This window comes from Candoia aspera, chromosome 13, assembly GCF_035149785.1.
Source record: "Candoia aspera isolate rCanAsp1 chromosome 13, rCanAsp1.hap2, whole genome shotgun sequence".
Taxonomy (NCBI): domain Eukaryota; kingdom Metazoa; phylum Chordata; class Lepidosauria; order Squamata; family Boidae; genus Candoia; species Candoia aspera.
This window is the reverse complement of record NC_086165.1, coordinates 1,906,765-1,932,751: the sequence shown is the minus strand read 5'-3', so window position 1 is coordinate 1,932,751 and position 25,987 is coordinate 1,906,765. Positions and strand designations below refer to the sequence as shown.

At 45.0% G+C, this 25,987-nt stretch overlaps 1 protein-coding gene across 1 annotated transcript in view; it reads right to left on the bottom strand.

Moving 5' to 3' along the window:
- The window catches only part of TRPM1 (transient receptor potential cation channel subfamily M member 1), a 37,233-nt gene extending 11,875 nt beyond the window's left edge, over positions 1 to 25,358 (bottom strand). Inside the window, exons 1-19 of the mRNA XM_063314311.1 lie at positions 25,239 to 25,358; positions 19,460 to 19,539; positions 17,957 to 18,152; positions 17,345 to 17,558; positions 16,816 to 16,940; positions 15,248 to 15,419; positions 12,914 to 13,088; positions 12,485 to 12,608; positions 10,460 to 10,532; positions 9,873 to 9,973; positions 9,187 to 9,351; positions 8,296 to 8,430; positions 7,257 to 7,307; positions 4,286 to 4,426; positions 3,457 to 3,486; positions 2,710 to 3,005; positions 1,350 to 1,578; positions 936 to 1,058; positions 433 to 564 (exon numbers count right to left, since the gene is read on the bottom strand). Of these exons, the coding sequence (XP_063170381.1) occupies positions 433 to 564; positions 936 to 1,058; positions 1,350 to 1,578; positions 2,710 to 3,005; positions 3,457 to 3,486; positions 4,286 to 4,426; positions 7,257 to 7,307; positions 8,296 to 8,430; positions 9,187 to 9,351; positions 9,873 to 9,973; positions 10,460 to 10,532; positions 12,485 to 12,608; positions 12,914 to 13,088; positions 15,248 to 15,419; positions 16,816 to 16,940; positions 17,345 to 17,558; positions 17,957 to 18,152; positions 19,460 to 19,539; positions 25,239 to 25,358 (2,682 nt within the window). The remainder of the gene's footprint in view (positions 1 to 432; positions 565 to 935; positions 1,059 to 1,349; positions 1,579 to 2,709; positions 3,006 to 3,456; positions 3,487 to 4,285; positions 4,427 to 7,256; positions 7,308 to 8,295; positions 8,431 to 9,186; positions 9,352 to 9,872; positions 9,974 to 10,459; positions 10,533 to 12,484; positions 12,609 to 12,913; positions 13,089 to 15,247; positions 15,420 to 16,815; positions 16,941 to 17,344; positions 17,559 to 17,956; positions 18,153 to 19,459; positions 19,540 to 25,238) is intronic.
- Positions 25,359 to 25,987: the final 629 nt, after the last annotated feature.

Sequence of the window (25,987 nt, the reverse complement as noted above, 5' to 3'; positions counted from 1 at the left end):
ATGCCCTCTGGAGAACAAAGGTGGTAGTGTGCTTCCAAAACTTTGAAAGGGGTTGAAAATGAAGTCAGGGTGTACATTATGATGAATTCTGTCCTCAACACGGGGGGGAAAAAAGTTTCTGTCCCCTGTGCTAGGTTGTTTTCTCCTCCAAGTTATCACCCAAGGAGTCCATCAAACATCTGATGCTTCAAACTGATGCCAAGAGGTATCAAAACATCAGAAGCTGTTCAAGGAACACCAAGTCCAGGCTTTTGTGCCACAGCAGGTTCATCTAGAAAGCCGATAAAGTAGATCAGGACCACCTTCAAGAAAGAGTGGAGAACCTCGCCTCCCAATGAGAATTTCCATGTGGTCCTTGACCCACACGCTAGACTGGCAAGAGAAATACTAGCCATGTTGTTTTCAGACCAGCATGGATATATTTTTACTTACAGTGTAAAACCAGAACTTCACAATGGGTGCGTTATAGAATTCACAGATCTTAGTTCCAATGGGAAGGCTCCTCTGCTTATTGTTCCCATCCTCTTCGTCTCCCTTTCGAGAGCCAACGTCCGCATTTGCATCCTGAAATACACAGTCCACCAGGCAACTTATCAGCACCAGACCACAGAGCCCTTCTGTTTTGCGGTACCTAGTTCTGCTTTCCTGGGTGAATTTTCACTTCTCGCCAACCAGGCTGAGGGTTAGGGACTGTTGCGAAACCTGTTGGTTCAGCAGCCATAATGGACAGACAGAGGGAATGTGTCCATGAGGGCCACTATAAAGAAAGGAATGTTAGTCGTAACTGTATTTGTTGTGGGAAGTGCTAGAGGGGGATGCCACTGGGAGGAGGCTTGGGACTTGCATTGGTCACTGAGAAGCAGGCATTTCTCAGCATCTCTCCCAGTTTCTTTGGGAAGGTTGAATTGCTCTGCGTGAGGAAGTGTGAGACTGACCGCATTGTCCTCCTCTTTTTCTTTGCCAACTTCTTTGTCCTTGGATGTTTGATAGGAATAGTCGTCATAGGTGCGGAATTCCAGGAAGAGGATAGTGGGAGGTAAGAGGATCCCCATGATGACCTGTGTAGGAAAAGGAGGGTGGGAAGTCATTCAATATGATCTGATGCACAGGTGATCACTGAGGCTACCTCTCCCTGAGCAGATACTCTCCAGCTGCATTGATCTGTTGATTCCCATCATCCCTTCCAGCTCAAGGGAACAAAAATGTGGGATTTCAACACTGCCTAGAGTTGCTGGGAATTTGGTGGGTGGCTTGCTTATTTATGTTTTTGTTTGTTTGTTTATTTAAAATCTGTCTGGAGGAAGTCATGGTTGCAGATCTGTCTGGAGGAAGTCATGGTCTACGTCTACCTGAAGACCTGGGTTTTTCCGCATGTGCAACCTTCCCATCCACATGTCAGTCAACAGCATCTGGCTGCAAGTGTGTGCAATGAAATCCCGGTGTTTTGCTGCAACAGCAAGTTTCAGGCAGGTCGAGTTGCTCCAGTTCTTCAGCTGATAGGTCAACAGTTTCATGGCCACCTGCTCGTCATGCTTGTAGGACTGATCCAGCAGCTCCACAGCCAACTGGCCAAAATCCCTGAAGAAATTAAGAAAGCAGGAACCAGTCAAGGGGGTGACTCAGCTCTGCCTTGCCCAACAGCTTCCAGACAGTGGGGGGCTGATGCTGTGAGTTGGAAGGTATTATACAACTAACAGAAGAAGCAGTGTGAAAGCTTCTGGTGTTCATTAAAGGAAGATGCTGTTATTGCTCCCTCCAGGCTGTAAAATTCCATGGAATGATTGCATGGTAAAAACTCCATCTGAACCTGGATGGATCAGCTTTTGGACCACTTTGATAGACAAAACCAATCTTATTTATGGAACAGCATAACCTACAAGTGGTATTCGTACAACATTTTTATAGCAGACCAAGCTGTGATTTAGGGATAAACAAATGTATGAGTTTGTTTGTTTGTTTGTTTATTTATTATTCAAATTTAATTACCGCCCATTGCCCCCAAAAGAGGGACTCTGGGTGGTGATTGCTTCTTGAGTTGCTTCTAAATCAAGTGGCATATTTAATTATGATACCACTGGACAACTTTTTGTAGGATGTTCATGGGATGATCTATGTATTAGAACCCTAGTTTGATTAGAAATTGAATACCTACATTGTTGTCCATTGTTCCTGTTTATCTTCCTTTTATGACATTGCCCTTTGAAAGAAAATGGTAATTTGCAGCTCTTCATCATTCTTAGTAATCATCCTTGAGTTTGCAAAAATCTTTTAACCGCTTAAAAGAAGGAAATTAAACTAACAAACGCACAAGGAGGACATCACAGAAATTAACCAAAGTAACACAGATCAGACCAGTAAAGGAAAGAATACCTGTGATAACCATATAAAAGAAATAATGTGGTTAACTTCACATACGCTACATTTCCATCAAGAGAAAGGATAAGAATTTACTGCAATTGGAAGAATAGTTACAAATCCTTCTGGGTCTGTGACCTCTTCCGAGAGGCATCTTCTGGGCATCTTGGTCTCCTATCTTCCTTCTTGACCACCCTTTTTTTCTGATTTCCATCAACCACCACAACCCAACCGCCCAACACAAATCTACAATTTTCCAAAAGGGGGCATAAGGAGACAGATGGGTTGTGTTGCTCCTTCAGAGAACGGGGGTTATGTTGCATATGAACCAATCTCTTGTGTCCTCTGACTCACCTGGAGTTGTTGTCCAGGTCTTGGGAGATGTCATCTACAAGCTCGCTCTCCAAGCATTCATGGGCCATGGCTTTGTAGAGTTTGCAGGCCACCAAAGCCTTGGCCATGGCTTCTTCTCCACGCTGCCATAGAAAGAGGGCCATTTTTTGCCTCTTCATCAGCACTGCCCAAACCATGAGCTCATGGAAAGGGTACTGGAAACGGCTGACTTCCGGATCATCCAGGTCAATGTCAACATCTTCCTCCTTCTTCTTCTTCTTCTTCCGTTTCTTGCCTTTGGTTGGAGGCTCATCATCCTAGGAAGGAGTAGCAGAGTTGGTACTGCCTCACGACTGTGTCATTCTCAGACTTCTGCCATTGTCTGCAAATGATTTGGGTAGTTAACGGGTTCACGCGTGAAAGCAAAGGCCGTGTGTTTTCATTGGAGATCTCCAGAACAAGGCAGGAAATGCTAGCATGCCGAGTTTTTCTAAAGACAAGGGACTCTTCTGGCACAGATGGCATGCAAGCATTCGCTGCAAATTCACGACACACGCTGTGATGTGAAAGCAGTTAAGTGCCGTGCTGCAAGAATTAAGGCATATGTAGTTCCTTACTGTAGCAATCACTTGCCAGTAACCTTTAATGGGGTTGGACAATTTTATTCCCTCTAATCTTATGTAAGAAAAGCGGAGGTAGCTATTTCTCTCTTAAAGAGACCAAGCCCCACCCCCAAGAAAAGCACCACATCGTACGAGAACAGCTTACCTCCATCCCTAGAAGTTTAAGAGCCTTAGGCTGCATGTTTAGAAAAGAGAGGGAAAAATGAGTTTGTAAAGAAATCATTTTCCAGTCGCACCCTTACTACTCTGACCCTCTGACAGAGCTGGTCTTTTCAAGTGAACTTGCTTTTATATGCTAGTTTATTAGATACCATGGATTGGGTTCAGGGTTCGTCCAGGTCAACCCATTGGATTCACTGGAATGCTGCACAGCAATAATTTCTTGTGGTCAGTTAAACACCTCCTCACTAGCAGCCAAGATGTTGGCCTAGGAATGAGGCTCTGCGGCCATCTCAGACGCCAACTCTGTCTTGATAACAGACTTGAATAAATTTAGTATTTATTTATACCAACACATTACCAATAGACCTTGGAAAGCTACATACTGAGATCTCAATAGCTCAGATCTAACATATTCTGGACCCAACCCATGCTATGCTAGTCTCTTCCCATTCCTCAGATAGATCTGAAGATATTTTGAAATTCTTCTTACTTTTTTTTTTAAATAACAGGCTGCGTCTAGTCCCAAAGGCAAAAACATTGAGGAGGAGGCCAACTTGCAAACATCAACCCACTTTAGGTTGGATAAATATCCTGCCACCTTCTCTGTCTTCTGCATCTCTGACATCTTGATTTCCAGAATAAAAGATGAGTCGGAGATGTAACACAGGAGTAATAAATCTTTTGCAAGGAATAAGGAGATCAGGAGAAATTTCCGATCTCCGATGGATGCAGAGATTAAAGCATGGGGCAGAGGGAAAGGGAAGGACGGGTATAATTCTGGTGAAGAATATTTTGCAAAGAATAAGCTTTACCCGTTTTGGTCCAAATAAATTGTTGTAGAGGGTTCGGAAACTCTTCCGCGTATACTTGCAGCGATACGCCCCTCCCATGAGGTACTCTAACACCAAGCCAATGTCAATGAGGCTGATATGGTAATCCGGGGGTAGATTTCCCTAGAGAATCACCGACATGGATTTGTTGAAGGACTCTGATAATGCAGGCAAGGAAACAATTCATTTCTTATTAGGCTGCAATTGAAACCTGTTTAGGAGAGATCTAGGAGAGGATTTTTTTTATCCATTCAATTGTGTCCGATTCTCGGAGACTGCCTGGACTAGTCCCCGCAGTTTTCTTGGCCAGGTTTTTCAGAAGGGGTTGGCCATTGCCTCCTTCCTAGGGCTGGGAGAGAGGGACTGGCCCAAGGTCACCCAGCTGGCTTTGTGCCCAAGGTGGGACTAGAACTAGAAACTGGGAGACTGAGAGTTCTAGTCCCACCTTGGGCACAAAGCCAGCTGGGTGACCTTGGGCCAGTCCCTCTTTCCCAGCCCTAGGAAGGAGGCAATGGCAAACCACTTTGGAAAAACCTGGCCAAGAAAACTGCAGGGACTAGTCCAGGCAGTCACCAGGAGTCAATGCTGAGTTGAAGGGACCAAAAAACCAGGCAATAGGGAAGCAAAAACAAGGAATGAGAATAACTGGTAAGCAACAACGCTCCCATCCCAACTTAGGAGCAGACACCATTCCCCGTCTCTCGCTTCGAAGGATGCATCTTTTGTCCTTTCCTAGAGCTTCTGTTTCCAAGAAGAACCCAAAGACATCAAAGATGCATGCTACTGATGAGACATCTGTCCACCAGCACCAAACAATCAAAAGCTTGTTTGCAGGCCAGATCTGGTCAACATGTAGGTGGAATAACCTCTGAGGTCATTATGCTGAAAATTATGAATACTTCAATTAAAATCTGGCTCACTTCCTAGAGCTTTGATCTCAAAACAGTGCTTCAGCTGTTTAATCTGGGTGCCTTTCATGCGTAATTGAGAGCAACGGGGTCTGGTCTGTGAAAAGGCGAGGCAATGGCTAAGGACAAAATGAGACCTGCAAAGTGAGCGATACAGCTCCACCCATCCAAAGCTCCCAGGTGGTCACTGAATGAAGATGAACCATGGCAGTATGGAAGGAAGGAAGGAAGGAAGGAAGGAAGGAAGGAAGGAAGGAAGGAAGGAAGGAAGGAAGGAAGGAAGGAAGGAAATTGAGAATGCAAGTGATGAAATAGCAGCTGATGTGATAGCTCCATGAATACCATGCAGTCTGAGCTGGGATTTTTCCATCTTCCTGGTGAACATGGGAGAACATCAAGAATCTGCTAGATCATCTATGGCAGTGTTTCTCAAACGTGGCAACTTTAAGATGTGTGGACTCCAACTCCCAGAATACACCAGCCAGCATGGGTAGACTTCAACTCCCAGAATTCTGGTTGGGGTATTCTGGGAGTTGAAGTCCATACATCTTAAAGTTGCCAAGTTTGAGCAATGTTGATCTACAGACTAGTGACATCAAGGCTTCCTTTTCCAAGAGCAGTCACCCTGATGTTTTGGGAGGTAGGAAGATACAATCTGATACCAGCCCCTTCCAATATTGACTCTGCTTCCCACCCACAACCTCCATCCTGGGACACTTCCTTCTCTACTATCTTTGTTAGGTTACATCGTGCCTGATAAAGAGTTCTGAAGAATTGGAAAATCAGGACATTATTTTATATGCTCATTTTATGAGAGCTCTTTCCTCTAAAGAGCTCAAGGTGGCATATGTGGGGCCAACCTCATTTTTTCCTCTCAAGAAACTTGCAGGCAACCTGAATGAGGGAACCAGACTGGGACACCCAATGGGTTCCACATCCAGTTCCTGATACATTCGGTTGCACTGGCTTGGGAGTTATCTGACTGGTCCCAGTAAAAATATGGCCCAGTGATAGATTTTGGATTTTTCTTCTCCATGGAATAGGTTCTTACATCTTTTTATGGTTCTCGCTTGACCTTCCCCAGCTACCATGGATAGACCTCTGCTTCTTCATTAGTATGTTGAAGCACATCCTTAAAAGCCGTGCATTTTAATAGTGACTTCACCATGTCTTGTTCATGACTGATAGCTTTTTTGTGAAGAAGTTCTTTTCCTTCCCTACCAATCCATTTTTCTGGGAAACTCCACGTTTTAAGCATAGTGACAACAGAAAAATCTTACTTTTATTTACTTGCTCCACTCCATACATAACATTATAAACTTCTATCATGCTTTCCATTGCCCCCCCCCCCCCAAATAGGTATTAAAAAGCTCCAGATCCTAGGACTATCAAATCTGGACTGCAAGGTTTTAGATGACCGGTAGATGGCAGAAAAACATTAGTTTTCTGTATTTCTTTGCCGCCCCCTAGAGGTCCAACCCATAGCTGGTTGCCCTATCAAATCCTTCAGCCCCAACCCTCTGGTAATTTTGTTTTTCAAACTTCAAAACCAATTTTTAAACTTTCTTATGTGGGGGGGAAAAAAACCTTAAGAGCAACATACATCTATGTGTTTTGGGGGGACAGTGGTAATCAGCTCTCCAAAGGGTTTAATTACATTTTCAACCAAAAGCAATGTTTCCTTTCCACTCTGTGAAACTAAAGATGGAAAGGGCTAATGCAGAAATTAATTGCCCCGTCAGCAGATAGCCCTGCAGCTTTCTCAAAGAAAGCAAGGTGTCCTCACCCCACGCTGTGCTTCTTTCCATTGCACTGAAGGAATAATTGCTGATTCGAAAGAGTACATAAGTCCACCAGATATTAAATCCAACGTTTGCATATATGTCACATTAAATGCCTAGCCTGGAAGCTGACTCTCCTGGGGATTTTTCAAGGCATATTCTGGAGAGAGTCGTGGCCTAACCGTTCTTTTGACCTTCCCAGTTGAAATAAGTGTGAAAAACTTTTGGTGAATCCCATCGTCCCTGCAGTGACTTTTATCTTACCTTTTTCACATCCCTCACAAGCAGATGCAAAGTGTTTGGTGGGCCAAGTCTCTGAAAAACAGAATACCATGGTGGGTTTTTTTTTTTTACGGTGACAAAGAGTTATTAAAGGTATTCCTTCTAGAGGGGGTTTATGCAAGGTGTTAAGCCTTAAACGAACAGCATTGCTGTGTCAGCACAATCTGCTCTGCCCAAGAAAAGAATCCCTATTTTGGCTTAATACAAAGACCTGGTTCGTACCACATGGCAAGATGTGGGGTTCACTATGCCTCAGCAATTCCCCCTCTGCCCATTCTTTTCCCCAGTTCTTCTCCCTCTAACTTCTTCTTTTTGGAAGAACCATGATGGACATTTCATTTCCTCGGCTCGGCTCCCCTACTGCCTCTTGCCCTGCAGTCTCCTGCTAGATCTATTCCTCTGGAGCATGCTGGCCGGGGAATTCTGGGAGCTGAAGTCCACACATCTTAAACTTGCCAAGGTTGAGAAACACTGAAGTAGACAATACAAGATCAGGTAGATTACTAGATGAATGGGACTGGATATCATTCTGTGCATTTAGTAACAAAGTTGGTGAGTGTCTGCAGCCAACTTGTTGAGAGTGATTTCAGATGTATGCGTGTAATTCCTCAGAAATCAAGAGGATTCTTCTTCTGATCCTCTTCTGGCCTTTCCTGGGATTCTTAATAATAAGCCGCATGCAGTTCATTGTGTGCGACTCCCTACCAAAGGTTGTGTTCAAATAATGTGCTGAACCTCATCCTTGAATTAGCCCCTTTTAAGGTGTGCACAGAGCATGGGAGCATCACCGCCATCTCCTACTACGACGTCTTTACCTGAGTTTGCTAAGCACGTTAGGTGGAAAATTCCAGGTGTGATTCCCTGACTCTCTCTCTATGAAAACAGGAGCAACCAAAACAGTCTGTCCTTTGCAGAATTTCGACATCAACTTATTGATGTGCAGAAAAGCATCTCTGTAATATGGATACCGATGGGCAGATAAAAACCAAGGCTTAAAAGGAAACTTCCGGATGTCACTCACAGTGTTGTAAAGCTCTTCTAGCCGTGGGATGGTGAGGAATCGCTGCATGTTGACCCCGTTCTCTATCAAAAGCTTCACAAAGTCCACACGGTCCAGGACAAGCGCATCTAGCATTGCTTGCTCCAGGGCATTGACCTACGAAGAGGCAGGGACAAAGCGCATGCTGAGGGAGGGGAGCATGCCCAGGGAACGCAAAGGACAACCCTGCCTCAGCTGGTCAAAAGCACGGCGGCTACCTTGGCAGAAGGTGCAAAACTGGGTTAGTTTTAGCTTTGATTTCTTTTTTGTGGCTTAAGGTACTGTGAGAACCTTAGCCTAACCTAGTTTGGGGTTAATTCACCCTAAGTTTTATGTTAGTTTATGATTTAGTGTATTGTGGATACCCTGAAAATGGGCTAATCCAGTGACTAGGTAAGCATGATGGGCAAATAAATATGCTACGAAGATGCCATGTGGGAATGCCAGCTCTGCCCAGTATTTTCATTAACTGAAGTCCATCTCTGGATGCACTCCTTTTAGAAATAAATTATCTACAGTATATCTATCTGTTCTCAAGGTGCAGGGGAGTCTTCAGAGCTGGTGTCCAGAAAAGGTCCTCTCAGCGTACCTTCTGGGTACTATTTTTACACAGAGAGAAGCTGGGTAGAAGGGTGAAGCCAATGCATTTTGCCAGTGATCACAAGGACTAGCAACCAGAGCGCACGGAAAGCGGTTTATGCCACATACTTTTATGCACAGCCAAAGGTTCACCCCACTTACATTGAGGTTCAGGGGAGCTTTGATGCTAAATACAGAGGAAAACGTTCAGGGCTGGTCGCTGATGTGGACAAAAAAGCAACATCTTAGCTCTGGCAAACTTGAAAGGAGCCACCGAGCCCTTCCCAACCTCACCCAGTTTAACAGTTCAAGTTTCCTTGGATCCAGTTCTTCTTCCGGTTCTTCTTTCTGCTTTCCGCCTTTCTTTTTCCCTTTCCCTTTTCCTCTTGTTCCTTTCACCTGAGGCACGGGAGATTTCTTCTCCTTTTCCTGAGGTGTCCCAGCAAGGCTTCCCAACGGCTAGAGAGTCAAGAACATGGCGGATAGTTGGGTGGGGGTAAGACCAAATGCCTGCTGTGCCCTTTAATCCCCACCATCAGGGAGCTGATCTGCATACATAGGTGCAAAAGGACACTGGGTTTCCTCCTTCTCTTCCTCTTCTGATGCAAATTTGGCTGGTGGGATTACATGAAGACCTGGCTGGGCAACCCGTGTTTGACCAGGGAGAGAGGCTGAAAAGGAGGCATCCACTGCACGAGGCCAGCTACAGAACAAGGCCTTTTCTAATTGCTGCTTTGTGCTACTGGCAGGCTTCTGGTGGAAGCCTGGACTGGAGATGGTTAATCCCAGGAATAAATCCCTCAGAGTTCTAGTTATGAAGAAGAAGGTGAAGGTAACAGCAGAAGAATCCCAGCAAAGATTCTCCTTTCAGAGGGGAAATCAATATATAGGCGATTCAGGGGGGAAAGACCCTGGTTTTTCTTTCTCCCACCCTTTCAATATCAAGAGGAGGAAGTTGGACTTGAAAGAAAAATCTTTACCGGCCATTGGTGCCCGAAGACGAAGATTTGGCTGCGTGCAATATCAACCCGATTCCAGGCCAGAGCTAAGCTCAACTGATCTGGTGCAGAGACGTTGGTACCTAAGGAAACAAGCAGGCACAGGCCAACAGTCTGGTAAAGTGAAAGACAGGACTTAGGGCTATAATGTCTGGCCGTTCTTTTCTAGTTGTTTAGATCACCCTAAAATGAAAAATAGGGGACGTATTATTTTTCTCAGTGTCTATGTTCCCTGTGTGAAGCTCCATTGAGTTGGGCAGTGAGAGGAAGCTAGAACTACAAAGACTTCAGTAAAGTGTCTTTAGTGTTAGTTTTGGGGTCAATACAAGATCTGTATTGATCACGAGAGGGATTTCCCAGCCTTGATTGTTAGTGAGTTCATTAAGGCAGAGTCTCTTTGAAGGATCTGAAGGGCTTCTCCCCAGCGCTCTTCCCACCTGGACTGAGCCCTTTATGGAAGAAGCTGCCAATGGGCTTGCCTTCCCTCTCTTGATGGGTTAGGTCTCCTCTGCCTTCCATGCCTTTCCCAACCTCCCCACACCTTCTCACACCCTGCACAGAAAGCTCACCTTTAAGTAAAGCCGTTAAGATGGACATCTCAATATCTTGCTGCCCTTCAGATCCCATGCGGAACACCGTAATCTGAAGATTGGCAAAGACAACAATGAGGAAAAGCATCAAGGTCTTTCCATTTTCCTCTTTTGTGCTCTGAAGATTTCGAGAACTCTATTCTGTCCTTTTCCTGGGGAAAATCTATCTATGTGATCACTAGGAGTCAAAAACAACTTGATGGTACATAATCAGTCCGTCAATGGCTGCAAAAATTATGACCCATCTTTTGCATGATGGATTACTCTGCTCTGATAAAATGTTTACATCTCATTTTTAAACAGCCTCCATTCTTTAAAGAAAGAGACATTTTAAGTCGAATATGTTTCTACCTCTAAAAGAAAGGGAAATTGCTACCAAGCCTTAACTAAGCTACACAGAAAACGTATCGGTCCGGGAACCAGCCATTGCAGTATCAGCTGCATGGATCCAAGAGGGTGGACCATGGATGAAGGTTTTGCCTTCATGCCTGCATATGGGTTCTCCTTCCTAATCCTTAAATCTCCTCCATCAGAGGAATGGGCTGAAGGATCAGATTCTTAACCTCTTCCTTTTCTTTAATACAGAAACAACGATAAAGCACGCAGGGTACTTTATAAGCCCCAAGGAGCTGCTGGATTTGGTGGAAAAGGAAGACGGAACAGGCCGCAGAGACGTTCTGCCTGCAACCATTTATCTTCAGGAAGAACACGGGGATTAATATTTAATCTGATCAGACCGGTCTCATAACTCAGAGCCTCCTAACTACTATTGTCATGAGGACAATTAAAAAAAAAAAGAAAAGGCATTCACCGATGGAGGCTTTTAAGAAGGACAAGCCGATTATATCATCAGAAGGGATTCCCTGAAAAACCAGATGTCCTGCTGTGTTACCGTTCAGTATCCTCAGCTGTTGCTTCACCCGTTGCTCAGGGCATGTCCCCTGGGCTGATTAATCACAAAGTGGCACCGATTTGAACTCGCTGGGCATGACATTTCCCCTTACCAGTCAGACGTCCACCTCTGTTCTAAGTAGCAGCTATGCCACACAGCTGGCAGGGGAAGAAGGGGAGCAGCCCAGGACGACATAAAGTTTCTTAGCTAACCCAAGGACACCATCCAGCCCTGGATAGGTTCTTATATCTCCTACAGCAGATGAGACCTGAAGGCCTGCATGTATCCTTCAGCGCCATTCTCTTTTTTCCTTCCTTTTCTCTAAAGAGGGATGGGAGGACAGGATGCACCCATCAAGATATAGGGAGGGAAGTAGGCACAGACTGATTAAGAAGAACATGGCCAATGAATAATGCACTAGCTAATTTAACTCTGTAGTAGAAGAGTCTGTGTGGAGTAGTGGTGAAGGTGTTATGCTGGCCTTGGGGAGACCCTCAGCCCTGGATGCCCCAAGGGACTTTGGGCCAGTCCCTCTCAACCCAAGTCAGTGTGGGGTACTGGTGAAGGGGCTGGGCTGGGAGTGGGGAGTCTCCCCTTAGCCATGGAAGCTCTGGGGGGAACTTGGGCCAGTCCTCCTTCTCTCAGCCCAACCTAGCCCACAAGGGGGTTGTTGTGGGAGAAAAATAGAGGTAAGAGCAGACCAAATCATACTACTAGTATAAATACTAGGTAAAGGTAAAGGTTCCCCTTGACATTAAGTCCAGTCATGTCCAACTCTAGGGGGCGGTGCTCATCTCCGTTTCAAAGCCGAAGAGCCGGCGTTTGTCTGTAGACGCTTCCTCCATGGTCATGTGGCCGGCATCACAGTCACAGAACGCTGTTACCTGCCCGCCGAAGCGGTACCTATTAATCTACTCACATTGGCATGTTTTCGAACTGCTAGGTTGGCAGGAGCTGGGACTAGCAACGGGAGCTCACCCCGTCACGCGGATTCGAACCGCCGACCTTCCGATCGGCAAGCTCAGCATCTCAGCGGTTTAACCCGCAGCGCCACCGCATCCCTAACAGTATAAATACTACTACCATAAATATTACTGCTGTAAGAGCCTTACCAGTTCTTTCTTCTTCATACACTCCATGAGCATCACAAAGAGCTGATGAGCTTGATTCCGACTGTAGTTGAACGTTTTCTGAATGGTGACAAGCAGCTGGTCCCTAAGAGATTCACTTATTATGCTAAAATTGAGGGAGACAAAGCAGGGGGAAAAAGCATGTTAGGCTTCGGGAATCAAGAAGATCATATTATATATTACGTATGGTGTATTATGCTATTCTTTTATCCAGAATTTTCAACTACATTACAGCATCAGAGATTGGGCAAGCAGCATGTGATGCCCATGCCTGATAGCAACTCATTTACCCGTGGTGGGAAATACAGTAGATAAAAATAGATTCAATGCCTTTGAAAAATAAATGACCCACCCCCCAAATAAAAGGGCAAAGGGCAAATCGAGCTGTGCCCTGATCCCCCAGCAGCTTACCCTCCTTCTTCTGAGTACTTGTGTGCAAATGATATAATGTCCGATGCTCGTCCACTGCCATCACAGATGACAACGGGAAGCGGTGGCTCTTCACGCAGATATTCCAAGACAATCGAGATCACGTTGGGGCCACCTTCAACTATCAATCCCACCACAGGGACCCCTTGCCCCAGGCCTGTAGAACAAACCAGGCACACCATTAGAGGTCAACAAGATGTTTCAAAGCTATGGAAACCTGCAGTTCTCCATTGACTGGGACCTCACGCGAATACCCAGGAACAAGAAAAGGGGAGGCTCCTGAAGAGTTTGTGAAAGTGCAATTTTAAAGGAACAACAGTGAAATGACTTGGTTCTGAGGTACTATGGCATGAAAGAGGCTTGGGGTCTTTGGGGTGTTGCCAGTTTAAACCTAGCACTGACCTTCTGGTGGGGTGGAATGTCTATTGAAAACATACAGAAGGGGACTTCCAGAGGAAGAAATGGCGGACTTCATATTCGGACTGTGTGTGCAGGAACACCCAATTATTTCAGTAATTCAACTGCAATTAATTGTCCTGTGTGCTCAGCTCAATTGTGCAATTAAGGTCCAGTAGTTTTTCCTCTTGTTAAAATAGCCAGCTTCTAATTCACCTGCCTACCTCCTGCTGTCTAGAATCAACTCTCCCTTGAGTTATGAATAGATTCTGATCTCCTGAAGTTTAAAAGGCCCTTCAAATGCTTCTTTTTTCAGGAGCTTTATGAAGTTGGAGAATCCCAGAGGGATCCAAGAGTGACAATCAAATGGCAAAATTAGCATTGCACAAACATGGTGCATGCTTTGTCCTTTTGTAGCCATTGTGATGAATACATCTAATCCTGCAGATGCCTCTGATTCTCTCATGATTTGCTATAGATATATACTAAGGTTGGGCTAGTATTGGGAAATGCTTATATTCATTATTCTAGTGCATCAGGACATTGATTGTTATATTGCTTTATTGGGAGATGTATTTATATTGCAGAGAGCCAGTCTGGTGTAGTGGTGAAGGCATCAGGCCAGAGACCGGGTGGCTATGAGTTCTAGTCCCACCTTAGCACAAAGCCAGCTGGGCGACCTTGGGCCAGTCACTCTTTCTCAGCCCTAGGAAACAGGGAATGGCAAACCCCTTCTGAAAAACCTGGCCGAGAAAACTGCAGGGACTGGTCCAGGCAGTCTCAGAGAACCAGACACGATTGAAGAGATAAAAATATATATATTTCACATAATCTTTGATGCATCTGTGCTACGCTTAATTATAAGGGCATGCTTAAGTTAACTACTACGACGTCTTGTTTTGAGATCGAAGGGCTGTCCTAGGGCCCAACACAAACTCTTTAGAGCTAGGCTGCAAATAATGGCTTGTTGACGTTAGAGACAACAGCTGAGCAACCCTTTGCTATCCCTGCCCCACTGTGAGCTCCAGGCATAGGATGACAAAGGGAAGCCCACAGGTCACGGGGTCCAAAAAAAGCTTAGTTACCTGTCAGGAAGTTCCTGGATTAAAGGGAAAAGTATCATCATCATTATTGTTGTTGTTATTGATCCCCAGATCTGTGTATATGAAACTCCGCATCGTGCATTCTTAGAGACAGGTGCTTAGATCCCCAGAGCTGAATAATTATTAAATGATTAGCCTTTTTTACAAGGGTGGACAAAAATGCAGAAGACTGAGAAGGAGAATCTAAGAACAGTTGTTGGGAAAATGTTTCCATACTTCCAAGTTCTAGCAGAAATTTCCCTGGAGTCTTGGCAAGGCTGGTGTCCTCTGGATGGCCTGGCTAGGAATTCTGAGGGTGGCCACCCCAATCTGCCTGGAGAGTGGATTTAAAGCCCCACCTCGGATCATGAAGAGGTTCCACTGAGCTGTTGTGGGTCTCAGAAGAGCAGGCCTTGAGCTGGGAAGACCTGGTTTACTCACAGGGGTGCCTTTACTGCTTGGCCAGTGAGCTATGTCAGGAAAAAGTCCTTCCCATTCCCACTATCCCAGTCCTTATTCTGATCAACACTGACCACTATACTCCCTAAGCCAGCAATTTTATCTTAGCAAATCAAGCACAGAGTGTTGTCAGGAAGAGTGTTTCTACCCATGGGGGAGAAAGATCTATTAATTCAGATCTGTTAATCCACATTGCTGCCCTGAAGTCGCCATAAAATCCAAAGCACCACATCAGCAACGGAAGTACCTTGCAACGTTGACCCTCCTCAACTGAATCCAATCAGTATTCTCACACAGCAGCCATGAGAAGTCTAACCACTCTCTTCCTAAGGAACAAGAGGCCTTATCTGTGCAGAAGATCTGAACCCCCATCACTTACGGGTGTTGATTTTCTGCAGGGAGATGTGCTTCTCCAGCTGGCGCCTCAGTTTCACCTCCGCCCCATATTTGCCAAGGGTGCCATTGTCGGCAAGGATGAAGTGTGTATGGGAGCTGTTCAGCACACAAAGTTTGCTGAGTGGGTTCGACATTGTTTGATAAAGTCTTGTCACCTGTCAAACAGAAAAGCACAGTGTTGCTCGGTCTTAGCTGAGGGCCCCAAATCCCACCCACACCGATGCAAATGTCTCTGGGTACAGCAGCTATTAAGTAGTTACTGTCACAGTGCAGGGCAGATCTGCCATCCAGAGATTATTTCCCAGAAGGAAGAATGCCAATTAATAGAAAGCTGCCTTTTGCTCTAAAAAGAACATCAGCAGCCAGCCCAATATAAATTTCCAAACAGATGGCTGTTAGCATTGCATCCTCTCCCGGATACGGTGGCCAGATGCAAAGAAAGAGGGGAGGTTTGCAGCAGCTGGTAGCATAAGCAAAGATGGGGCTGTCAAAATGAAATCCTCTCTCCTGCAAAACAACATAGGCCATGGGAGCCCAAAGCTTGAGACTGATTAATTTAATTCTAACATCAATGGCATCCTTGTTTCCTCTTCAAGCAAATAAATAGAAGCTTCTTTGGATATTTATTTATTTATTTATTTATTATTCAAATTTAATTACCACCCATCTCCCCCAAAAGAGGGACTCTGATATATATATGAACCTTTGAATCAAGGCCATTTCTAGTGGAGGACACATCCTGAAGGCATCAGGGGGAAAAAGTTCCAAGTTCAGGGGAATTCCAGCTAATCTGAAAATGGAAGCAGAGGCTTCCTGTTTCCAACATGTGCCCTCATTAGAAGAAGGAAGGGAAAATCCCACACGCAACATGGATTTGTACAACGTTAAGCTAGGAGTTAGCATTACCTCCAACCTGAATGAGAAAATGACAGCGAAATCAAGACCAAGTGCAAAGCAGGAACTAAAAATGCAGTAACAGAGCTGTGAGTTAAAATGAGCCTAAACAACGGAAGGAAACAACAGACCTTAAGGGTATGTCCAAGAGAATCCACTGAAGCAAATCAAATATGTACAAGCAAATGTGTAGAAGCAAATCAAATGGGTAAAAGCAGGCAAAGGAAGATGGAGCTGGTGACACCTCAGAGGAGGCCATCCGATGAGCTGAAGCTCTCCTGTCTGGTGCTCATCAATCAAACCTCTCTTTCTTGGTAGGCCTGGGAGAAAAGCTTCAGAAGATGTTATGATGTGAACCATAATCCCAGAACAAGCACATATATGCTGTTTTGGGGTGACACCAGGAAACCATGTGGGTGTGGGGGCTCCTGGCCCCCTCAATTAAAAGGAAAAAAAAACAGGAAAACCACTTCCTTCCTTAAATAATTTATTTTCCAGTAAGAAAAGAAGGTGGAACTGTGTAGAGCAACATGGGCAGGGTTACCAATGGAAGAGTGTGAGATCTGAAACCTGCTGGATGTTAATCAGGGTGGAAAGAGAAAAGGAAAGGAAAAAGAACTTGGTAAAAACTCCACCAGAAGTGTGGGGCAGGCTCACATCTTTCCCAGTCAGATCCTCCTTGTTTTCCACAATGCCCCATGGGGCAATGCCAATGGCACAGATGCGTCCTCTGGACTTGGAAGAGTGGTCTTTCAGGGCATCTCCAACGTGACGAATGATTCCTGCACAAGGGAGGAGACCGGCTCATTAGCCCCTGGGATGTTTGCATGCAACTTAGAGGACACTTTCTCCAGTAACACCCCCCATCCCTTTCCACGGGTTAAAACAGTCCCATAAGGATGTGTAGCGGGTATCTTCCTGAATGGCCAGATGGAGGACTGTTTTTACAGTGATGGCACCCTTCTGCTGCTCTCTGAGAGGGTCAGCCTTCCATAGTTCCACCAAACCAGCATCGGCTTCCAGCCAAGATCAGTCATGCCTCATCCCCCGTGCAATAGGTAGTACTTGGGTCATCCTTCAAAGCCCACTGCGCTTTCTCTGTCTTCCACCCACACCTTGCTAGAAAGCATGGCATCAATCACAGCCAGTTTCTTGAAAGACCTTGGGACAGCTGGCCATTAGATACCTGTACTGACTCCTCCGGTGAAAATCCAAGCAGCTGTGGTCATGGCAGCCTTGATGAGGCCCTTCCCAAACACTTGCTTCAATTTGGGCTGCAGTTCAAAGTTCTGGAGCCCCCCGTGGACAGATATTAAGAGCTTGGGGAGTTCTAGCTGCCAATCCTTCACCATGAGATGGAGAAGCAAGTCCGGCTTGGTGTCGTAGGAGACTCGGATGTACTGCAAGATAAAAGGACACAGAAGTCCTGCTGGATCTGGCCAACATCCCGATTCGCTCAGGTCCCATTTTGGCTTCCCTCTTGGCCAACCAGTTTGGTGGGAAAAGCAGTTTTAGCCTAGTCTAATCCCTAGTTTTCCAGAGAAAGGGGTTTTATGTATTCCTGCTAGGAGCACTAAGCCTACCACCAAGCTACAGTGGCACATTTTACTTTACAAGCTTTGCCTCTTTGGGTTTCTCAAAAGTCACTTCCTCACATTTGCTTCCAGGTTTGCTGGGGCTGAAATCTGGGCACTGCCTAAGGGCAGATGTCCAGAGGCTCCCTAGCAGAACATCACCGGGAAGGCCACCTTGGAATGCCATCACCATCTCTTCTCGGGAAGGAACCCTCCTCACTTACCATGGACTTATTGATATGACCTCCACCTTGGAACTCGAGATTTCCAAAGGCATCTGTTGGGAGGACTTGGGTGTGTTTACTGATGGACCATTTCTCTGGCTGAGCTTCTACCTGCCTTGCTGGGTCTTCTCCATTCTTGTTTGCTGTTGCGCCGGGAATGGGGATGTGTTGGGTGAGGAGTTGGCCGCAGCAGCACCTGTGGCCAAAAGCAGAGCAGAAACATGAAACCAGGCGCAGCTGCTGGCATCTAACCACTTTTCTTCCATTTGCTGTTTGGGGCAAAGGAAGTTGTAGAGCCAGTCTGGTCTCGTGGTTAAGGTGCTGGGCTAGAAACCAGGAGACCGAGAGTTCTAGTCCCACCTTGGGCATGAAAGCCGGCTGGGTGACCTTGGGCCAGCCACTCTCCCTCAGCCCAACTCACCTCACAGGGTTGTTCTGGTGGGGAAAAGAGGAGGAGGAAGGCATATTAGGCATGTTCGCCGCCTTGAGTTATTTGTAAAAATAATAGAGGCAGGATAGAAAATAAATAAATGATAATGCGCCAATTCTTTAAAAAAAAATCAGTTGATTGCATTTGAATTAATCTGCAACCCACTTAAAAAAATAGCTTTGAAGCAAGAAGTCTTCATCTTTGGAGAACCTTTTATTAGGAGAATACCTTCTGGAATGAGAGCAAGGACAGGAGAGTGCATCACTGCAGATTTTACGTGCCTTTTGCAATTTTAGTAGTACTTTTTAAAAAGAATCTGCTGCCTGATTAATTGGGGACTTTTTCCGATTAATCCAAAGTTTTGTAGCATCAATAATGCAAATTAGTGGGTTGCTGAAACACTATCGACCACATATAGATCAAAGGGTCAGAGCAGCTTGCATTAAAATTAAATTAAATCTTTAATGGGGAATAAAATGGCAAGGATCATCTTTCCAATCTATTCTAGGCAATGTTATTCCTGTGTGAAAAGTGCAGGAGTTCTTTTCCCCACTTCAAAATGCCAGGGAGAATCTCATCAGCACCAAGTTTCTCCTGCAGATTTGCAGATTAAGGTTGTCTTCAAAAGGAGCATCAAGGCTGCAATGTCACTGCATCAGCCAACCTCAGTTTTATATCTGCTGCCTTCCCTTACAATCGAGCAGGCAACCCCAACCTTGGACTTTGCTCCTCAAGGTTGGTGACTGCTGGAAGGACTGCCTGAGGCCCCCTCATTCCAGCCTTGGCACTGCACCTCATCTTTTTTGAAATATGCTTCTCTTTTTGGACCCCTTGCATGACAGGCAGCTTCCCCCAGATCTTGAAACCTGATGGCTTCACCTCTGACCTGGATCTTTCCTCTCTTCCGCTCAGCTGAAGGGACTCTATCCAAGCAGGTGCTTGGGAGACAAGGCTCTGCCATACCCCCCACTGATAATGGCAGTGGCTTGGCTGGTGCTGCTGCCAGACCAAGATGGCTCATTTGTGGGTTTAAAAAACGACAAATGCAAGCGCCAACCCCCAAGGAAAGTCACCTGCTAGCGTCTTTGCTGTTGGCAATTATGTGCGTGCACTCTCTCTTGGAGAAGGTTTTCTCTATCCAAGCTTTTTGACCCTGGGGAATGAAAGCAGAGAAACAACTCAAGGTCGGTTGAATAGCAACGAGGGAAATGGAAGCCAACCGAAAGGAAGAGGTCAGGGTACCATATCTCAGCTGCACCAATTTGGATGGCTGCTAGAGGGCACCAAAAACACTGAGAAAATTAGAACCCTTTGCTGCCATCTGCTGGTTATCTGGATTCATATAGATACTTCCATTTCAGGAATTCCTGTTACAGCTGCATCCCTACATCTTATATTAAAAAGACACATGTTAATCCCATTTGGTCAGGTCAGATTATCTATCACTAGGCCCAAGACAGTTGTCCACCATTTTGAGATGGATTCAGAAATGCAACTGGGGCTTCAGGTCTAGACCTGCTGGTGTTAGTATGAAGATAACAAACACAGAGATAATTCATTGCTGGGATAAAAGTCCCTCTCCCCATGGGGTAGTATGTGGGGTAGTCCTTTACAGTTTCCCTGGTTTTGCATATTTAATTTCCTTAATCTGCTGAAAATGCTGCAGGCTATACTGTTACCGGTGTGTGACAAAAATGAACACATTTTAGAGGTTCACTCAATATCAAAACATAAGGTAACCAAACAATCTGGGTTTCTACTACATATTAAGCCACCACAACAAAAATGAAACAAAACTCAGTTCAGGCTAAAGTAATTTAGCATGCTTTGTAAAAGTATGTTTTTAAGCAACCTAATTAAGCTTTTTCTTTGAATACTTCCACACATTAGCAAAGTTTTAAGTACATTAACTCAAAACTGGTTAACACTAAATCTATCTTATCATCTCTCTTATCTCTCTCTCTCTCTTATCTATCTATCTATCTATCTATCAATAGTGACTTTGCTCATACGCCTGTCTAGTATCAACATTAGGCCAAAGGAGAGTATCCTAAATTCCCTGGTTGGGAGTTCCAATATCTCCTTTGGGCCTTTGGGTCTCAGAAACCTTTGGCATGATTTGGTAGTTGAGGTTCAATGGATACAGCTAACAGACACTCACAGAATGGCAGGGATTGGAGATGACTGGACACCAGAACTTCCATCGGAGATGATTGAACACTAGTACTTCCAGGTGACCGAAGTTCTACAAAATCACATTGGAAAAGTGAAATGAAATGAAATGAAATTGGAAGTTCCAGTTTAGGAGCAATATTGTCAGTTGAGTGAATTTAGATAAGTGATGACATTTCTGCAGGAAGATGGTCTACGAATGGTAGTCAATTCCAGTGGTGGTACGTTCAGGACTGGTGAATCAACGGTCAACACCAATCTGCATTCACCCAAAATCAGTGTCCTGACTTCATCCGCCACTGCCTTACCACAAAATCTTCTGATCTAACACTGCCCGATTCCATCAATCCATGCTCCTCAATTTAGTTCCTGCAGTGCCTCCTTTGAAACATCTAATTTTGATTATTACACATCTTCAAAAACAAATGAAACTCTCATAAACCATCTTGAATAACAATCACAAAAAATGTTTCAAATGTCAACATTCCTACCTGTTATTTCCTGGAAAATTGTACCGAAAGAGTAAAAAAATGCCGGACATCTAAGAAGGGGTAGCAATGGAATTAAACTTGGAGGTTTCGTTGCTTTTACCACTGAGGCATAACAGGCAAAATTGTCTGTTTTTAAACCTCCTCTTTGGGGTAGAAGTTTCAGAACTCTCCTGTGAAGTTAGGAGTTTCACTCTTTCAGGAAAAGCACACAAGCTCATTTTTTGTGCAGCCCAATCCAATGACTTCCTTTGAAGATAATCTTCTAGAAATCCATGACCCATCCTTGCCCTGCCTGGAAGGAGGTTCCATCTCCTGGTAGAACACGACGTGACACATCAACCCTGATAGGACCCAAATCTCCAATTGGCTAAGCCTCCTTCCCCAACTCCAAACAGGGGGCTTAGAGCAATGGCCAAGAAAGCTGGCTTTTGACAAAGAGCTAGATGGGATGTTCTCAAATCCTCATTGGAAGCCCACCCTCTCTTTTCAGCTGAAATCTCAGCACGATTTGCGTAATCGAGACAATTGGACCTGAGAGGGCAGTCCTCATTAGAGGCAGAACTCCACATTCCTTGAAAAAAGAAGGCCATAATTAATTAGGTCTAATCCTTCTTACAGCAAGCTAAAGTTAGACCAGACTGCTATATTAGAAGCAGTGAGGATGCCACGTAAGCAGTTTTTTTCGCCCTGTACAGTCCGGCCGCACTGATTTCCCTATGGATTGGGTGCTGTGGGTTCTCGTCTTCTTCTGCACTCATAGTACATGCTGTTGTTTGTGGAGGCACCCAGACTTGGCTTACAGCGCATCAGGCTGCTGAGCTCCTAAACCTGGTCATTTCTGCTTGGTCGGGCCACCTGCCAAGCTTTCCTTGACTGCTCCACTGAAAATGCTCAGAAAGGAAACCAGCTTCTCTGCTTGCAAAGCCTGTGCTTTGGCCGTGAGCCACAGCCCCTCTGTGCATCTAGCCATTCAAAGCCATAATTCACAATAGTTCTGCCAGCTAATCCCATATGATGCCCTGTTCCTCAGTAACCTGCCTCTTGGGAGGGTGGGCAGAAGAAGACTGTCCTGAATCTCAGGTGGAAACAGCAACTTTGCTCACCTCTCTTTATATGCATCCATTCTTTCCACTCACTCTATACAAACAGTAGTCTAGATTCTGGTGAGCAATGCCCGTTTTACTTGCCAAGGCAGGGAGAATGCCAACGGTTTCTGCTTCAGGCTGGTTCAAGGTGGCAGTCCATCTAATGCACTTTGGTCTTGATGGAGTTTCCCACACTGTGAAGCTACTGAGAATGAGTAGCCTGCTTTTATTTTAAATGCTTTCTCTTTGCCAGAGACATACCCCATCATCCAAGCAACACCAGCTGGGTTCTCCTTTTGAGTCTGCAGACGCATCAGGAGAAGGTGGAAGAAAAAATCAGCTTGAAGAAACTGGAGACTAGGAGAGCTGGGAAATGGAGGCAGGATGTTTTTATAAAAGCATCCTCAATCCGTTACTGCAGGTGGTTTTTCAATGTTGGCCCTGAAATCCTGAAATGGCCACATGAACTCAGGGAAAGGGTTCACTCTTTTGCCAAGGAAATGATTGTGGACGCATTTTCTCCAAGAGATGATTTCTGCTGGGCTACAGAACCCAGGCAGTTCCAGGTCTAAGATCTGTAGCCCACCCCCCCTCCCCAGCAGTCATCAGTTGGATGCTGGCATTGCTGCCCCATAGATACTCTCCAGTTGTGATGCCACACCTTTAATCTGTATCCAGGTTATTCTAATAAGGCCACTCTTTCATTACCTGGCTTCAGAAAGAAAACCATGAATCTCATTCATAATTATATAGTACAAAGTAGTTTTGGTTAATCAGTCCTCCTGGATCCATACATATTAAAATAAGTGAACTAATTAAGTTCTGTATGACATAAAGACATTTTGCCAAAGGCAAGGAAATCTTCCAGTGGTAATTCTGCCTTCACTTAGCAGCTCCATCACTAACTCAGTTTGACTTTCTGAAGTGACTATTTAAATACCCTAATAAGATATTCAACAGATTTATTACAGCCCTCTCCCCAATGAACTTCAATACTGGTCTCTAAAATGTTTAGAGGTACAGTGATTCTAAAATAAAAGAAAGGGGTTCCCACCAATTCCATAAATTGCAAATATATTGATCTATATGTAGCAGCTTGTAAAGGAATCTTTTTAAATAATACAATTTGCAAATAATATAAATGTTAAACACTTGCATCTGGCTGTTTTCTTAACCTTGAACTATTAAAGAGGCGAAGATAGGGGAGAAAGAGAAATCCGGGTTTTGTTTTTCTTGTCTTCTCTCTGTATTGTCTTCCTTTTCATACGTAGTTCATTGTTACCCTACACGTTCCAAGTTTCTCACAGAAATAAATTAAATAATGTAAATCTAGGCTGTTGATAGATGAGGGAAGGAAAGAAGCAGACAATTTACAAGGGCCCAATACACAAAAGTTTGAATGACTGCTAGTGGGGGGAAGAAAAACCTTTAAAAACACCCAAAGATACTCAAAAAAGCTGGACAATATTTGATTTTAAAGCTATGCCTGCCGGACAGAGGATGTGACATGTCCTCCTTTCGCCAGACATCTGGTAACCCTACTTGCAGGCCTCCTTTGCTGACACCCAGAGCCCACCTGGGTGTGCTGTAGTCATGTTTAAATTTGGCTCTAAACTGATTTCTTGGTTCAATCTGAATAATAATAATAATAATAATAATAATAATAATAATAATAATAATAATAATTTGGACCTAACCTTTGTTTCTCTGTCCCTCTTTTGGTCTGCCTGTCCCTGCATGTATGTTTTAATGATGTTCACCTGGGAATGTTTAGTCACCCAGCAAGAAAGATCTAAGAAAAGCAGATGAAGATATTGATGCTTCCAAGTCGAGGGAGCTTAACATTACCACTGGCAAATCTGTAGGACATAGGGGCCTCTGCCTGCTTTCTAAAATTTTTATCCATACGGCTATTGATCACACCAAAGCAGGCACTGCAGCAGATGGACCCAGATCAGCTGTTGCATCTTTTCCTGGGCTATTATTAAAGACAATCTGGTGTGCAGAAACTTTCAAAGTGGGAAGGCACTGCTATGCGATGGTTCTTCCCTTCATCAGAAAGCGGTAGATGTTCAGGCACATTGTGAGTCAAAAGTGTCAGGCCCAATGCTTAGGCTGAAACGTTTTGCCCTCAAGAGGTCGCAGCCTGAATCCCTTATCCTATGCAGTTAAAGGAGAGCATGTTGTGGGCAGAGGGAGAATGGATCCAGTGGTTCCCAGTTCCATGAACAGGGAGCGAAGGCATTTCAGTGGCCCAGCACTGCAGAAGATCCCTTTTGAATCCCGGGCATATCCCCAGTTCAGGGCTGGTGAAGACACGAATCTGAGATCCTAGAGAAATGTGGTCAGTTAGAGTACGGGTATTGGGCCAGACCGCCACAGATTTCTCACTTGTGGGCTACACAGAGGAGTGGGCCAGTACAAGATATGGCAGTTTCGTCTGTGGCTTGGATATGAGATTGGACCTTGTTTTGAATGTGGTTTATAGGAACCATTCTAGCTAGAAATTCCAACTCTGCCATAAGATGCAGGTTTCTTGAGAAGCAAATATGAGTCAGCCAAACAGAACTGACCAGGAATCCCTTTGTATAATTCCTGTTGTATGGAATAGAGTTGTAGAAGGGTCACTGGACCTTTCTCTCAGCGGAGTTTAGGAGGTCCACATCTAGGTGCAGCCAAGCATCCATATCCACTACTCATCTACACCTCTTTCACCCATGCCTTAGAAGAAGAAAACCCAATATTCTTACGTTATGCTGGCCTGACCAATGGATTCTAGACCAATGGACTCTAGGCTCTAGACCTAGACCCAATGGAGTCTAGACCTAGACTCCAGGGGACTCCAATGGACTCTAGGCTCTAGACCAATGGACTCTGCAGCTGTCCCCTCCTAAAATGTCCCCTCCCCAAGAGTGAAGACAAGCTCCAAGGAAGAGCCCTCAACCCCACCTTGCCTCTCCTCAAAACACTCCTCACAGTGCTCAGTCCAAACCTGGAAGACCCCCCCCCCCCCCCGACTGCACTGGCTTCCTCCAGAGGGCTTATCCAGCCCCCTCCCCCCACACAAGGGGTTTTCTTGGATCGATGTGAAAATGCCCCCTTACCTTCTGGGATCCAGACACTGAACCCTTCAGAGAAGTGCGTTGGAAGGAGCTGCTCATTCTGCGGAGGGAGCCGCTGAGCTTCCCACTTTGCCCCTTGGCTCCCAAACTTTTGCTTTCCATGGGTGGCTAGTCTCTACCAGCCCAGCCAAGACTGAACCTCATTCAGACATGTTCCAAGCTGCAGTCATCAGAAGCCAGCAGCCGGTGAAGTTTAGAAGGTGCTTGGTCCCAGCCAAAGCCATAGGAAGTGGTTGTCTTTCCTGTCTAGAAATCTGAGCAATCTACGCCAAGCAGATCAGGAATAGAGACAAAGACTGGCAAAACAGCTATGTTACCTCCTCCAATAACCCTCCCCCTCCGGATTCTCTATAATCGGGGCTTAATGCAATGGTTTCCAGTGGAGAGAGATTTAATAAATGGTGATTGAAGGTAAATCTACTTTAAAAAGCATCTGATCCAAAAGGATTTTTATCCACATCAAACGCAGAGCACTCATCTGAACATCATCCGGCCCTGCCAAGCTGAAAGGCAGAATGAAAAAGCAGATGGCTTGCAGAGGGCTAGAAGCTTAGAGGCAGATGCCAAGATAGGTGATGGGGAAAGGGCATGAAAGGGGAATCTGGAGATAACCAACATCCTTGGAGACATTTTTTTGTGATGGGTAGGAGTTGCAGGCTCATTTTTTAAACCTGAAAAGAGCAAGAAATCAATTTCACTCAGATGATTTTGAATGGGTTGAGCCAGTGTTT